This window comes from Caenorhabditis briggsae, assembly GCF_000004555.2.
Source record: "Caenorhabditis briggsae complete genome, chrIV, whole genome shotgun sequence".
Classification (NCBI taxonomy): Eukaryota; Metazoa; Nematoda; class Chromadorea; order Rhabditida; family Rhabditidae; genus Caenorhabditis; species Caenorhabditis briggsae.
This window is the reverse complement of record NC_013487.2, coordinates 14,331,680-14,347,020: the sequence shown is the minus strand read 5'-3', so window position 1 is coordinate 14,347,020 and position 15,341 is coordinate 14,331,680. Positions and strand designations below refer to the sequence as shown.

The following is a 15,341-nucleotide window of genomic DNA, read 5'->3' as shown; positions in this document are numbered from 1 at the left end:
CAGAAACATTTTAATAATTGACAACTTTTTGATATCTTTTACAGGAACTGAGATAAATTTGGTCAAAGTTAAGGACCCTTCTATCACAGGCTTGTCTTTAAAATAATTTTTGGAATAAAACATTTAGTACGGAGACAGCCTGCTATAATGATAATAATTTTTTTAAAAATTCAATTGTTGGATTTAAGAACATGTTACTAATATAAAATTCAAATAGCTCAACACGTGAAAAAGAAAACAATTCTGGCGAGGTGAAAAAACGTAGTTCAGAAATTTCAGAGTTCATGAATAAAGAAGATAGTGACCTTTTAAAAATTTTGGGCAGAAAATGAGCGATTAGAGATTTGGGAATGATTCTTATTTTTGAAATATTTTTGAAACAGTTATTTTTTACTTTTACTGTTAAAAGAAAGAATGATAGGACATTATTCTGTGACTTATTCAGCGTTTAAAAGTTTTGGGCCGTTTTCACAAGTTTCATAAAATACCGTAAAACCTCTAATAGAACGAGATCCGGATCGTCCACTTTTAGCCTATATATCTCACTTCTTTTGAAAGATATCAAAAAGTTGTCAGCTAATAAAATGTTTATCAGGATATCAACAACATTTTACTAGTTAGCCACTTTTTGATATCTTTCACAGAAAATGAGATATATAGGCTCAAAGTGGACGATCCGGGTGTCGTTCTATTAGAGGTTTTACGGTAGTATTGTTTCTTTCAAGAATTCCAACCAGAACGAATATTTGACGGATCGAAACAGAACATTTAAATTTTGAAACAGTAATTTTTAAATGTTTTCTTTTTAGCCTTTTTCACCACAATACTGAGGAAAAAATGATCATCCTTAAGTGCACGAAAAATAACCTGTCTGTTTTGTGTGAAATTTTCTGAGATTATGAAAAAACTCCAGAACTCAAGTCCCTAGAGTCGCAGACAGTTCGAGTGTCTAGCTGTCTACGTCTCTAACCTTCTAAACTTCAACGAATCATATCTTGGTTCATAGTATAGCTAGGAAAATTATTTTTGCTGAAAAATGGTGTACATTCTGTAAATTATAACGTTCATAGTTTTCAGATAAAATTTGGATTAATTTCTACTAACAGAGATGATCGGAATATTATCAGATGTTTGCTAAATTTTAAAAAGATCTGATGAAACAGTTAAATTTTCGGAAACTTGAATGTTACAAAAAAATCTCGTGTTTCAAAATTTTCTGAAAAAATATAAAAATTTGGAAAAGACAGTTTATCTTGAATTTCGTGAAATTCAATTTAGCGAACGTTTTTTGGATGAACATTTTATAAAAATTCAAATGTTCACTGTTTTAAACTTTCGGCATGTTTTTAACTTTTATTTGGAGACTAGTCGTTTATCCATAAAACGCTTAGATGTTTTTTTTATATCTCGAATGAAAAATAACAAAGTAATGAGAATTCGAAGCTGCAAATAGCAAAATCTATTACCGTAAACACTCTAATAGAACGCCACCCGGACTGTCCACTTTGAGCCTATTATCTTACTTTTTTCTAAAAGATATCTAAAAGTTGTCAACTAATAAAATGCTTATCATGATATCAGCAACGTTTTATCAGTTAACCACTTTTTGATATCTCTCACAGAAAATGAGATACATAGGCTCAAATTTGACGATTCGGGCGGCGTTCTATTAGAGTGTTTGCGGTATTCTAATTTGCTGTTTCAAAATTGATAAGTAATTTTTGAGTTTTCATATTTTTCTATTAGATTAAAGGTGGGGGGTCATGAAAAAATAATGTTCTCGAAATTCTGTTTAAATATGCTCCTCGAGGAGTTGAACTTGTCGAGGCGAGTATTGAAGGTGCGGCGCCGCTACCGACTGAGCCATGCGTGCGAAACTGGAGCGGGCGCCTGATTGCATACATAAAGGCGAGGACAACCGCTGTACGCAGAGTGACATTAAGCGTTGTACACCGTTACGGTAGAATGCATACTCTGGCCCCATAAATCCCCCGTAAAATCTCCTGTCCCCCCACCTTTAAGTTCATTTTTGATCTTTGGAGAAAAACAAAGTTAAATTTATAAGTTAATAGAATATGATCAACTCTTTTTCAAATATATATTCGTAACTACAGATAAAGAGATGAATTGGTAGTAATGATAAAATTTGAAGTCAAATTTCAACAAAAAAAAAACTAAGAAAGTGTTTCGATATTTTGAACACTCGTAGTTCGAGGTTCCAAAATTTTAACTGTTTCAAAACTGAAATTTATCAATATGATTTCAAATTTGATGATTTCACAGTATCGACAAATTGCTGTTGTTTTAAAATTAATAAGGCTGCGCCCCCTTTTTTAATCAATTGATTCAAAAAAAAGTGATAATGATTTTTTTGGAATTTCTGAAAAATAAGTGAAAAATTGGAAAAATTATTGTTTCAATTTATCGATATTTAGACCTGATATTAGAAAAAAAACAATGTTATCTCAGCGTTTTGTTTTAAAAATTACTGTTTCGAAAATAATATTTTGATATAGAAATTTTTCATTTTCTGTACGATCACTTCTCTTTTTCTTCGAAAAACCAGGAAAATCCAAAAAATCAAAATTCAATTAAAAGTTATCAAAATAAGCTCCGCCCCTTTCTTAAATATATATTCAAAACTATACAGATAAAGATATATAAAATGATGTTAAAAAGTAAAATTTTCGCAAATTGCTGTTTCGAAATTAATAAGTGGTTTTCAAATTTTCAAATTTTCCATTCCCGAGGTTGCTTACTATACTTTGAGAAAAAAAACAAGAAATTTCGAAAATCTGAAAATCAAAGTTAGCCAAAACTTAGGCTCCGCCCCCTTTTGCAATATATATTCAAAACTATACAAATAAAGATATAAAATATTATTCCAAAAAAGAATTTCTGTTTCAAAATTAATAATTTAGCTCCAAAATTTCTCATTTTCTATTCTGTGAGGTTTCCCATTACCAAAAACCAGAGTTATTGAAAATTTAGGCTCTGCCCATTTTTCCATATATCTCGAATAATATAAAAATTTGCAAAAAGACAAAAAAAAATAGAACATTGATTATCCAATTTCCAATATTTTCATAGAATTTCAAAAATTACTGTTTCAAAATTAATTGGTAAATTTTGAATTCTATTAAATTCTAATATATCTGTTAGGAATATTAGGCTCCGCCCCTTTTTCCCAATAATTAAGGACTATAGAGATAAAAATGATGAAAATATGGGGGGGGGGGGGGGAGTATGATTTTTTGAAAAATTTGAAAAAATTGAAAATTGAGAGAAAATCGCTGTTTCAATATTTCAAAACTTTGACCAAAAAAAGGAAAAAAATCTTTCGGGATTTAAGCTCCGCCCCTTTTTCCCCATATATATTCAAAACTATACAGATAAAGATATATAAAATGATATGATAAGAGATTGTTGGGGAAATAAAGTAAACTTCTGTCTCCTTTTGCGGGAGAACCGGAGAGTACTGTATTTACTTTTCCTCCTTCCTCTTGATTTATTTTTCTTTCTATGGGGCGTTTAGGTTGAAGAGGGGGTCGGGGGACGGCGGGTGCGGGTTGTGGTCACTTGGAGGTGACGAGCGAGAGAGTAAGGAAAAGTGAGAGACGCAGAGAAACGTGTGTGTGTGAGCACTCACAAATATAGACAGTTTAAAAGAGAGTCGAGCCGACACACGAACTTTTGAGTTTTATACTTTTAAGGGAGTATTTTGTATGGAATATGGAACACTTGAAAAATAGAGTTATGAGCAGGGAATCATGAAATGTCAATAGTGACACATACATTTTTTACTGTTTCAAAATAAAGTTTTTTGGCAGTTAACGAAAATTGGTTACTGTCAAAAAAGTTAATGTTTTCAAAAGGACTGCAAAAAATGTTTAAAGTCTTGATTTTTTAATTATTATCATTTTTTGGTGTACCTATTAAATAACCTAAATTTTGAATTTTTTCGAAAAATTTTTGAAGCAGTGAATTTCAAAATTTGGTTTTTAAAACGATTATCACTTTCTGGTTTACATATTAAAAATAACAAAATTTTAGAATTTTTTTGAAAACTTTTGAAACTGTGATTTTTGAATTCTTGAAAAATGGTCATTCTTGAAACTCTAAAAAAGTATTCCAGATTTTTTTCCGAATTAAAAAAAAAATAGAAAATTGGCATTTTTAATATATCTAAAATTTTATAATAATTTTTTTCCACACTTATCAAAACGAGGCGAAAATATAAAATTCAATAGGAATATTTGAAACAGTAATTAATTTTTGAAAATTTTGGAAACATGGAAAACTAGCAAAAAACACGATATCCATTATATAATTAATGTAAAAATGAATTATTCAATGAAATTCGATATTTGAAACAGCAAAATTATGAATTGTTTTTTTTTTATTAGTTTTAATTGCCCGCAAATACATCAAAATTTAAAATTTCTTGAAATTTTTAAGTCTAAAGAATTTTGAAACAGTAATTTTTCTCGGATTTCAACAATTTTGAAATCTCCAACTATTTGAATTTGAAACACTGGAAATTATAATCGTATCTAAAACTTGTTATTTTATACAGAAAATTTGGATTTTGGACTTTTTCTCACACTCAAATAGAACGACACCTGAATCGTCCAATTTGAGCTCATGTACCTCATTTTCTGTAAGATATATCAAAAAGTGGTTAACTGATAAAACGTTGCTGATATCATGATAAACTTTTTATCAGTTCACAACTTTTTTATATCTTTCAAACGAAGTGAGATATTTAGGCTCAATGTGAACGGTCCGGTTGGCGTTCTGTTAGAGTGTTTACGGTATTTATGAAACCCAAAAATTACTGTTTCAAAGATTTCACAATTTTTGGTAATTTCAATTTTTCAATTCTATCAATCTTGTACTTGCTCTGTTCATTATCTTATCTTCTATTGATCTTGGAAACTTCGGCTCTATCTGATTTCAGCGGTCGTAAATGAAAAATTTGAAACAGCAACTTAGAAATCATGCATCAAAATGAGGTGAAAATATAAAATTTAATATCAATATTTGAAACAGTAATTTTAGAAAATTTCGGAAACATTGAAAATCAGCAAAAAATGCAAATGTTCCAAAATAAATGTAAAAATTAAAGCGAAAATTTCAATTATATTTTTAACTAGTTTTAATTGCCCGCGAATACACCAAAATTGAAAAATGAAACATTCCAAATTTAAATCACTGAAAATTATGATTTTCTCAATGAACATTGTAAAAAGTATATTAAAAAATGGTAGCCTGAGAAAACTAAGAATTTGAAACGGCAGTTTTTTTCCTGAGTTTTTCAGCCAGGGCTGGGCGAGCAATGGGTTACACGGTCAAAATTTTGCAAAACACACGTAAAGTGTAGATAAGTGGGCGGAGCCTTGGCACACACAAAGTATAGTGGCCGGCTGAACGCGGGAGATATCCTGGAAAATTTTTTTAGTTACAGTTTCAAAATTATTTGAGAATACCAAAAAGTATTTGATATTTTTTAAAGGTGGGGGGACATGAAAAAAATAACGTTCTCGAAATTCCGTTCAAAGATGCCCCTCGAGGAGTTGAACTTGTGAGGGCGATGATTGAGGGTGCGGCGCAGCTACCGACTGAGCCACGCGGGAAAAGAGAAAGCGCACGCCCGATTGCATACATAAAGGCGAGGACGACAGCTGTACGCAGAGTGACATTAAGCGTTGTACACCGTCACGGTAGAATGCATACTCTAGCTACAAAAAAACTACGAAAAATCTCCTGTCCCCCCACCTTTAACAGCCAGTTTTCAAAAATTAATGTTTCAAAAGATTCCAAAATTTGAACGAATACAGTGCGTTCCACATTTATACGGTCACCTTAATTTTTGAGTGTAACAGGAGAACCGATTAAAACAGGTGTCCGGTAACTGAAAATTCGGATTCAGGACCTCAAATTACATACCCGAAGAATTGATTTAAAGATTCTCCTGGGTCCTGGATTTAAAGATTCTCCTGGTCACAATATCAACAACATTTTATCAGTGGACAAATTTTTGTTACCTCTTACAGGAACCGAGATAATTGAGCTTAAAGTATGTTAGATCGGCAATCTTAATGGTAAGACAAGTATTTTTTCCATTAAGATAATTCTCAAATTTTGATTTTGAAACAGCAATTCTTCCAAAAATTACTGTTTCAAAATCATAATTTTCTTTTTTGGCGGAATTCATTTTCAGTTTTTTTTATGTCAAGATCGAACGAGTCAAATAGAAAGGGGAAAGTAAGCACAAGTCAATCAAAGAGAGTGAAGAACTGTTTATTTGATTAGGATATTTCCCCCCTCTCTCTCTCTTTTCTTGTTTGGGGTAGAGAAAGATAAAGAAGCAAGTGTCGAATGGGAAATGGCACATTGCCAAACATTGTTAAGCTCACGGCTTACTGTACCCCCAGCTATCGATATACATACATAAAAGGGGGAAAGGTGAGAAAAGGAAGGGGTACATAGAAAATTGCTGCTTCTAAAATACTTATTACAAATACCGTAAAACCTGTAATAGAAGGCCCCTCCCCAAAAATATCGAAATTGTGTCTACTGATAAACTGTTTATCATATATATATCAGGAACATACTATCGGTTGACCATAAATTGGCTCAAAGTTGAAAGTTACAGGGCCCTTCTTTTACAGATTTTAGAATATTTCAGAAAATTGCCTTGTTTAGAAAGTGGAAATAGTCTTATGGGAGATTGGAGGAGATCGAGTGCAAAATCGAAAATATAGACCCAGGACCCAGGACCCAGGACCCAGGACCCAGGACCCAGGACCCAGGACCCAGGACCCAGGACCCAGGACCCAGGACCCAGGACCCAGGACCCAGGACCCAGGACCCAGGACCCAGGACCCAGGACCCAGGACCCAGGACCCAGGACCCAGGACCCAGGACCCAGGACCCAGGACCCAGGACCCAGGACCCAGGACCCAGGAAAATCATTAAATCAATTCTTCGAAACTTTCTTCATTGATCTTCCAAAAAAAGTTCAAGCTTTCTTTGCTGTTTCAAAATTTTCCGAAAATTCTGAAAACCAATTTCAATAAATTCAAGTTAGTGGACTTTCAACATTTCAGAGATAATCAAAACATTTGAATTCAATTTATAAATTTCAAAATTTTCAAAAAATCTTCCAAAAACGAAGAAAATGTGCTAAATCTCCCAGCGAAATTTGATCCCGAATAGAAAATTCGAAAAATCGGCGGAACAAAAGGTAAACAAAAAGAAATTGAACTCAGTATATTTCGAAAAAAATTGCTGTTTCAAAAAACTTTTTGGAACGGATTTTCAGACCAATTCCTACTTGAACTCTAGCTGAAATAATAGCAAAAATAAATGCTCAATTTCAAAACAAAAAAAAGTACAAAAAGAGGAAAAAGCGAGGGGTCCAAAATGAGCACAAACAAAAAGACGGACACTCTGGTGTGTATTTACCGGGCGAAAAGGGGACAAACGGAAATACGAAAAGACCGTTCCGAAGATGACAGATTAGGCTTTTTCGCCGCTTTCTATACCAAAGAGCATGGTCGAAGAAAACGAAAAATAACAGAATTTTCTCAAAACTTTGATATTTAATGTAGAAAATTTAGAATTTTTGTTTTTTCGGTGTCGTTTTTTTATAGTGAAAACAATAAAAAATGAACATTATCAAGTATCTTTCATACTGTATTACTAATATGTTACCTTTGAAGTGAATTAAACCCAAATAACGTTATGCTATTGTTTTGTATGGATTTTTGAAAAAAATAAAATTGAATTTTGAAGCAGAAAATTTATTCAATTACAAAAAATTCAACAAAAATCCACAAAAATCCAAACATTCTTCCGGAATTCTTTTTAAAAATTTGATCTGAATCTTCTAGAAATTCATATCATTTCGATTTCTTCAAACATTAATCATAAGACATTTGAATATTTCCACATTATAACATGGTGGAGTAGTTTCAGAATATTCCAGAAATTTTCCAGTTTTTTACATCTAGATTCCTTTAATTCACCAGAAAAAACTTCTCCGGAAAACCAAGTTCTTCTGGAAAAGCTGATTGAGGATTCTGGGGTTCCAGATTTCTTGATCTTTTTGATATTTTGTGGAGTAGTTTCAGAATTTTCGGTGGAGTAGTTTCAGAATTTTCCAGGGATTTTTTAAATTTAAAAATTTCGAAATTCAACCTCAAAATGTGCAACTTGACGGAAACGATGTTTATCTACCGTATCTTCAGAACGACTTCTTTTGAACCAATGGAGCAACTGAAAAAAGGGACATCGGGACATACAGGTGGACAGATATTTTTTCTAAGGGGGGGGGGCTTTAAGTAAAAAAATTTACATGTTGATTTTCAACTTTCAACTATGAAACAGTGGAAATTTTTGGAAGGTCTATCAATAAAACTTGAAAATAAAGCAAAATTTCAAAATTCAAATTTGAAACAGCAATTTCAGAAAATTGTTGTTGTTTTTTTGAATGTTTTGGTCATTTTCAATGGTGTTTTGACTATTTTGAGTTATTTTTTGGAATATGATTGTTGGTTTCCCAAACATCCGACTTTACGTTACGAAAATAGTTACGAAAATATACTATTAGGTTGTTTGGAAAGTTCCCGTCATTTTTGCAGAAAAATCACTGAAAATGGGTTAAAATGCACCAAAAATGCCATTAAAAATGAATGGGAATACTCTATTTTTCTAGCTCAATTGGACGAAGCAGCAATTTTTATATAACTCTTTCCAATGTTATTTTCATTGGAAACAGTAAATAAGGTCTCTTTTTTTCTCGACGGCACCAAAAGTTTGGAATTCGGAAGAAAATGTTTTTGGAATTCAGAAGTCTGTGAATAGCAAAATTTTCCATTTCTAATATAGCTACATTTGGATTTTTTATACAGTAATTCTACAGTTTCAATTGTGAAACTTCAAATTTCGAAAAACTGGGAGTCCACTCTGCTCGGTTCATTGGACGCTCCGGACATCTAGACATACAGACACACCGATGACCATTTGTTCTTTCAAAACTAGGGCGTTCTTTCAGAGAAGCCAAAGGAACAGAAGCTTATCAGATTTTAAAAGGAATTTGAAGACTTGCCGATTTGTTCGGCTCATTTCCAAAATAATCGGGCTCTCCAAAAAATTCGAGAGTTTTGTTGATTATGATTTAAAAGTGTCCATTTCTCAATCTGAAAATCAAAGAAATAGTATATAATTTCGGACAGACGCAGAGGATGGATTTCACAATTGCCATCATTTTCTCATTTTCTGAAACATCGATGACGTCATCTGGAGATTCTGTAGTTTCAGCTCTTCCATATGATTCAGATGGAAGCTTCTGGATACATCCGAATTAGCACTATCTCGGTCCTGAATTCCGGGGCATCTGGACAGACAGACAAACAGATTGAAGGGATAATGTCACAAATTTTTGAAAAGTTCGAATTTTCATAATACCAGTATGTGGAATAGAATCAACGAAATCCGCACTGCAAAATGTTTTGTTCTTTGGGGCGCGATTTCAATTTTCGTCATTTTTAATTTGTTTTGCATTCTTCGAAAAAAAACCAAGCTCAAAAAAACAGCAAACATGATTTTTACTGTTTCTAATGAAATAATACTGTAAAAATCTGTAAAAATGTGCTGCTTCATCAAGGTGGTTTTTCAAATCACAAAATTTTCAACTCTTGGTGGTGTCTAATAGTGTTGTGTCTATTTTAGACCGGTTTTTTACAAATATTCTTATCGGTTTCGGATTATTGGAAAAATTATATAAAAATTGCTGATTTTCTTGCTGATTTTCTTATATATACAGATTTTTTTATGATTTTTAACCGATTTTTCTGTCGAATCTCAATACTACTGACACTTTCAACTTTCAAAAATATAAATTTCAAACTTGAAACAGTGAGTTGCCTGGGGCAGCTACCCTCCAACCCCCTCTAAAGGTTCCCTCTAACCACGCAACGACACTCCGCTATCCCGCTCGGCGCGCGCACAATTTGAATTTAGTTTTGAGTGATTGCGAGCTTGGATTTGACTCGTAGTTTTTGAGAGACTCTTTTAAGGATTTCAAGTGAGTTTGCTTGAATTCTAAGCTTTTATTTGTTGTTTCTTTCTAACTTGTTCATAATAAACCGATTTTGTTACATTTCTTGTTGATTTTCTTCTATTTTATCACAGGAACCTGATACCCCGGACATACCGCGGGCAATTAGTGAATATTTTGAAAATTACTGTTCAATTGTTGTCTAACATATCAGAAAAATATTGAGAAAAAAAAAGCACATTTCACACTCTAATGTGACTACCGTACCCCATGACTAGCGTAGTCGATGCAGATATGGGATACGGTAGATATGATCTCTGGTTACCGTAACCCATGCAAATACGCCGTTTGTCCAAAGGCGCCAGTTGCTAACCGCGTAGCTTGACAGTTTTTCATTTTCTAATAAATCTTGTTATATTTTTAGTCTTCTTAGTGTTTCTATCTAGAGAAGGGAACATCTGGTTATGTAACAGGTGGTACTGTGTCCTTTTAGAAATTAATTATATTAATCTTATTTTAGATATCCACCCTCTTTCATTTCATTGCTCAACTTTACAAAATTGAAAAATGGTTCGCTCCAACAAATTGAAGAGTCACAAGGACCCACGGATGGAAAGCGGTTGAGAGCTAATATGTGAGTTTTGGAAACTTTAGTAGTATTGTAGATTCGAGGTTACTGTACCATACCATAAGCTTGTAAGATTCCTATGGTGAAATTTATTCTTTGAAATGATTATTCCACATATGTTAGTATATTATCTTTGCCGCTGTTCTTGAGTTTTCTATAATTTTTCAATGAAACCGTAATCATTATTCCAGGCGCGAACGTCAACGAGTGTCCCAAATGAACGAAATGTTCGATGTTCTCATCAGTCTTCTTCCACCATCGGAATTCAGGCTTCGTTTTTCAAGAGCACAGGCATTACGGTAGGTTTTGCATAAAAATTCGAAAAAAAAACACATTTTTTTCACGTATTACCAATCTGAATCCGAGAGCTGTATTCGAAATCTTTTGAAACAGTGAGATTTTACCGTAACTCGAGTAAAAAAGAAAACAAGCAAAATTCAAAAGTGACTGTTTCTAGTTTTGATTAATGCGTTCGTTTCAAGTATATGTTATTTTATTTGAGTTAGAGATTTCCTATGAAACATGAGAAAATGGACTTTGCGACATTATAATAAATAACTATTTAAAAACCAAATTCCCTTCTGAGAATTATCAAGAAACGTTGATTGAAAGCGCTCAGAAAGCTCTAAAAACTCAGAATTCATTCATCGGAATGGCTATTTCAAAGAATTTAGCTCATAATTTAAAAAATATATTTTTTTGATACAATTTTTTGTTGTAGAGAAGCCGCCAAGTACATCAATCAACTCATCGAGCATCTGGAGACTTCTGACGACAGTGACGCCATCACAAAGTTTCCTCACATTTTCCTGGAGGAGCGTCGATCGAAAACTGTAAACTACCGTACTCCAGTCAACAGTTCAAGTGTTACAGCATTCATTTCAAGACACGATTTGCCAGTTCTGACTCCACTCGTCTCACAGAATCCAATTTATCCGTCGCCCCCAACTACTTCTTTCATTATTTCCGGAAGTTTCGAACCATTTTTCCATGGTTAATTATTTGAAGAACAAGATGAGCTATGCCTATAATTTATGATTCTTCTTAATTCTTTCGAAACCTTTTCCTTCTATATAAAATTTGTTATTTACAAATAGTACAGACAATTTTGGAACATATGTTCATCTAGATTTTGAGAAAATAGATGAAAAAACATTTCCAGCTGTCCGTTTTTATATTTATCTGCCAATGCAGCTGTAGCTCAAGTGGTGACCCTTTTTTTGGTTATGAAGAGGAAAATGATGATTTTGCGCAAAAAATTAGGAGGAACGGTTGCAAAATTGGTTAGAGCTCGCAATAAAAATGGTTAAAGGTGGGGGGACAGGAGATTTTACGGGGGATTTTTGGGGCCAGAGTATGCATTCTACCGTAACGGTGTACAACGCTTAATGTCACTCTGCGTACAGCGGTCGTCCTCGCCTTTATGTATGCAATCAGGCGCCCGCTCCAGTTTCGCCCGCATGGCTCAGTCGGTAGCGGCGCCGCACCTTCAATACTCGCCTCGACAAATTCAACTCCTCGAGGGGCATATTTAAACAGAATTTCGAGAACATTATTTTTTCATGACCCCCCACCTTTAATCGAATTGAAGACTAAATTACCGAAAACCCCTGTTTTGTTTTTGAAAGTTTTGAAACAGTAAAATATTGCCCACAAAACTGAAAAATTGAAACTTTTGAAAAAATAATTATCTGAAAAAATAATAAAATGTATACGTGTAAAATTCCGGGCCGGCCCGGATCGAAAGGCCCGGTAGCAAAAATTTTGTCATTTTGAGCCAAATTTTGAGCTCTCAATACAATTTTCTCCATTTTTTTTTGTTTTTTTTGGATTGTTTGCCTGTTTGATCAAAAAATATTTTTTTAAAAACTCGAAAAAAATTTTTTTGCCAAAAAAATCGCATAAGGGTCCCCCCTTATGTGTTTTTTGAAATTTTCAAAACTTGTGGAATAACAGGCCTGCCGGACCGGGCCGGCCCTCCGAAATTCGGGAAAAAGCCCGGCCCGGCCCATTACAAGTATGATAAAATGAAGTTCTCCATTAATTCAGAAACGAACAAAACATGATTAGCAAAGTTAGCAGAGGAGCTGAAAATATTCAAATTATTAAAAAAAATTAATTTTCTGGAAACTGACCGCCTGACTGAACTTACTCTCGCTTGCCAAAGCTGCAGTCAAACTGGCGAATCTTGGAGCAGCCGACATGATATGTTGGCGGTATTATGCCTATTTCTAATTTTCAAAAGTTGAAATTTCAAACTTGAAACAGTGAAAAATTCAAAAATTACTGTTTCAAAACAATGAGTCTAACTAGAGCCATTCAGACGTACAGACACATAGAGATCCATAATGATTTTTTAAATATCAGAATTAATTTGATTTTTCTGCAATTCGATTCTTGTAATTTTTGGCAGTCGCGTTTCACTGAACCGGGAAAACTGGGTCAAAGTTAGGGGCCCTTCTATAAAAGATTAAAAAATACTTTTCCAGACTTTTCTACCCAAAATATTATCAAGATCAAGAACCTATCGACGAGATTTTATCATTTAATCAAAAAACTTTTTCTTTGAAAATCTGAAGTTTTCTGAAATATGACACCTCAGAATATCAGCTCTTATCTCGATTTGTGATCTCATTTCTCTGCGTCTCTCACTCTCTAAAGCTCCTCCTTTAAAAGAGACCTGAACCCATTTTTTGCTGTTTTTGTTTCCCTATGGAAAACCTCTCCACCCGCCAAATAATCATTAAAACTCTAGATCTTTTTCCCCCTGGCTACTTTGGAAATGTTCAAAATCATACTGTAAGCAATCAAGAACCTTGTGAAATCCCATTTATTTCATTTAGACCTGGATTACAAACCAAACGGAGAAATTTCTGAATTTGCTGTACAAATCACTTTTGGGATCTCGAAAAGGTCCATATGTCAATGGAGCAGATTTGAGTTTTCTGGCTGAAAAATTAATGGAGAGAAAAGAGAATGTGAGTCTGTGTGTCCAGATGTCCCATTGCTTCATTTGAATATTTGTTGATCAGTAATTTTTGAAAAAAAATTGTTGTTTCAAAAGAAGAAATTGAAAGAAATTCCTGAAAATTTCTGAAAATCAATATTCTAAATATCACTGTTTCAAGTTTGAAACTTGTCATTTCGGAAAACTGGAAATCCTAATAAATCGTCGTGAGGCTTACATCCAATCAAGATTTGAAAAATCATAATGGATGTCCGACTGAAAACGAAGCAGAACTTATCAGTTAGTCTATTTTGGTAACAAATTATTTTGAAACAGTAATTTTTTGAATTACACATTTTCAAATGTGGATCTTGAGAATTAGAATAAAACTGAAAATTGATCGAAAATAGGCAAAACCCCGTCAGAATTCCCCAAAAAATTGAAAATATTCTGACTCAATGGACCGCTTAAATGAATTAGCAATTTTTCATAGTTTTTAGCGTATTATATATTCATTAGAAACAGTAAAAATTAACCAGTTTATTTTTTGAGTTTGGTATTCCTGGAAAAAAAACCCTTGATAAACAGTAAAAAAATTATATTTTTCAAGAGCCTATGACTTTTATCTGTTTATCTGTCTGTCCCGATGTCCTCAAATTTTCCAACTTTCAGATAACGTCTTGGCTCTCTCAACGTCGTTATAAGGATCGAGAGAATGTAAATTCAGATGTTATATTTTCAAAAAATTAGAAAATTCCAGAAGCGTCTATCTGGATCATCTAGAAGATCTGGAACTCCGGAATCTCCATCAGAAGTTCCTTCTCCAGATGACGTCATCGATGTTTCAAACAATCAAAAAAAGGAGGAAATTGTGGATGCCATTGTAGCTTCTAGTGGTGAGTTTTCTTTTTCTATGTTTCTCTATATCCTATTTCTCTGATTTTCAGCTCCAGATATGGACACGCTCCAAATAATCAACAAAACGCTCGAATATTTCGGACACGATTATTTCGGAAATGAGCCGAACCGATCGGTACGTCTACAAATTCCCCTTGAAAATCTATAATTCAATTTTCAGACAAAAGTTTCTCATCGAAAAAAAGTTGTGCTAAGAGTTCTGTACAATTCGCTGCTGAAAATCCCAGCCGGTCCATTTGTGAATGGGTTTAAATTGAGTTATTTGGCTGGGAAAATGATGGAGAGGAGAGATAATGTGAGTTGGATTAGAGTGGCCTAACTTTTGAGTTTTCTAGGCCCCCATGGTATATGGTCTAGAATACACAGCGGGTGAATGTTAGACCATAAACTTTGGTGGCCTAGAAAATTCTGAAAATTAATCATTATGGTAAATGGCTTAGAAAAATATAGAGTCCGTGACTCCGAGATCACGCAGTAGTTTAGTGCCTCCAATGAGAAAAGGAACATTTCAAAATAAAATTAAAACAGAAATTTTAGGAAATTACTGTTTCAAATTTGGATTTTGAAATTTCCCGATTTTTTTTAAAAAGCCAAACATTTTCACAGTTTCAGAGGTGAAACTTCAAAATTAAAAAATATATTTATATACCTTAAAACCTCTAATAGAACGACATCCGGATCGTCCACTTTGAGCCTATATATCTCACTTCTTTTGAAAGATATCAAAAAGTTGTTAACTAGTAAAATGTTTATCAGGATATCAGCAACATTTTACTAGTTAG

The 15,341-nt window shown here is 33.4% G+C and overlaps 3 protein-coding genes across 3 annotated transcripts in view; all 3 read left to right on the top strand.

Annotated features, from left to right (window-relative positions):
- Positions 1-6,231: 6,231 nt before the first annotated feature.
- Positions 6,232-6,981, top strand: CBG24485 (the record flags this gene model as incomplete). The annotated part of the gene is made up of 2 exons (XM_045236184.1): positions 6,232-6,267; positions 6,709-6,981. 2 exons carry the CDS (start codon positions 6,232-6,234, stop codon positions 6,979-6,981), a joined length of 309 nt encoding a protein of 102 aa, XP_045091347.1.
- A 3,355-nt stretch (positions 6,982-10,336) lies between these two features.
- On the top strand, positions 10,337-11,692 carry Cbr-hlh-12 (the record flags this gene model as incomplete). Its single annotated transcript, XM_045236183.1, has 5 exons — positions 10,337-10,370; positions 10,491-10,539; positions 10,587-10,700; positions 10,886-10,993; positions 11,416-11,692. 5 exons carry the CDS (start codon positions 10,337-10,339, stop codon positions 11,690-11,692), a joined length of 582 nt encoding a protein of 193 aa, XP_045091346.1.
- Positions 11,693-14,596: 2,904 nt separating this feature from the next.
- CBG26717 overlaps positions 14,597-15,341 on the top strand; it is a gene marked incomplete at both ends in the record, with an annotated part of 1,459 nt that continues 714 nt past the window's right edge. Inside the window, 2 exons of the mRNA XM_045236182.1 lie at positions 14,597-14,674; positions 14,720-14,854. Of these exons, the coding sequence (XP_045100709.1) occupies positions 14,597-14,674; positions 14,720-14,854 (213 nt within the window). The remainder of the gene's footprint in view (positions 14,675-14,719; positions 14,855-15,341) is intronic.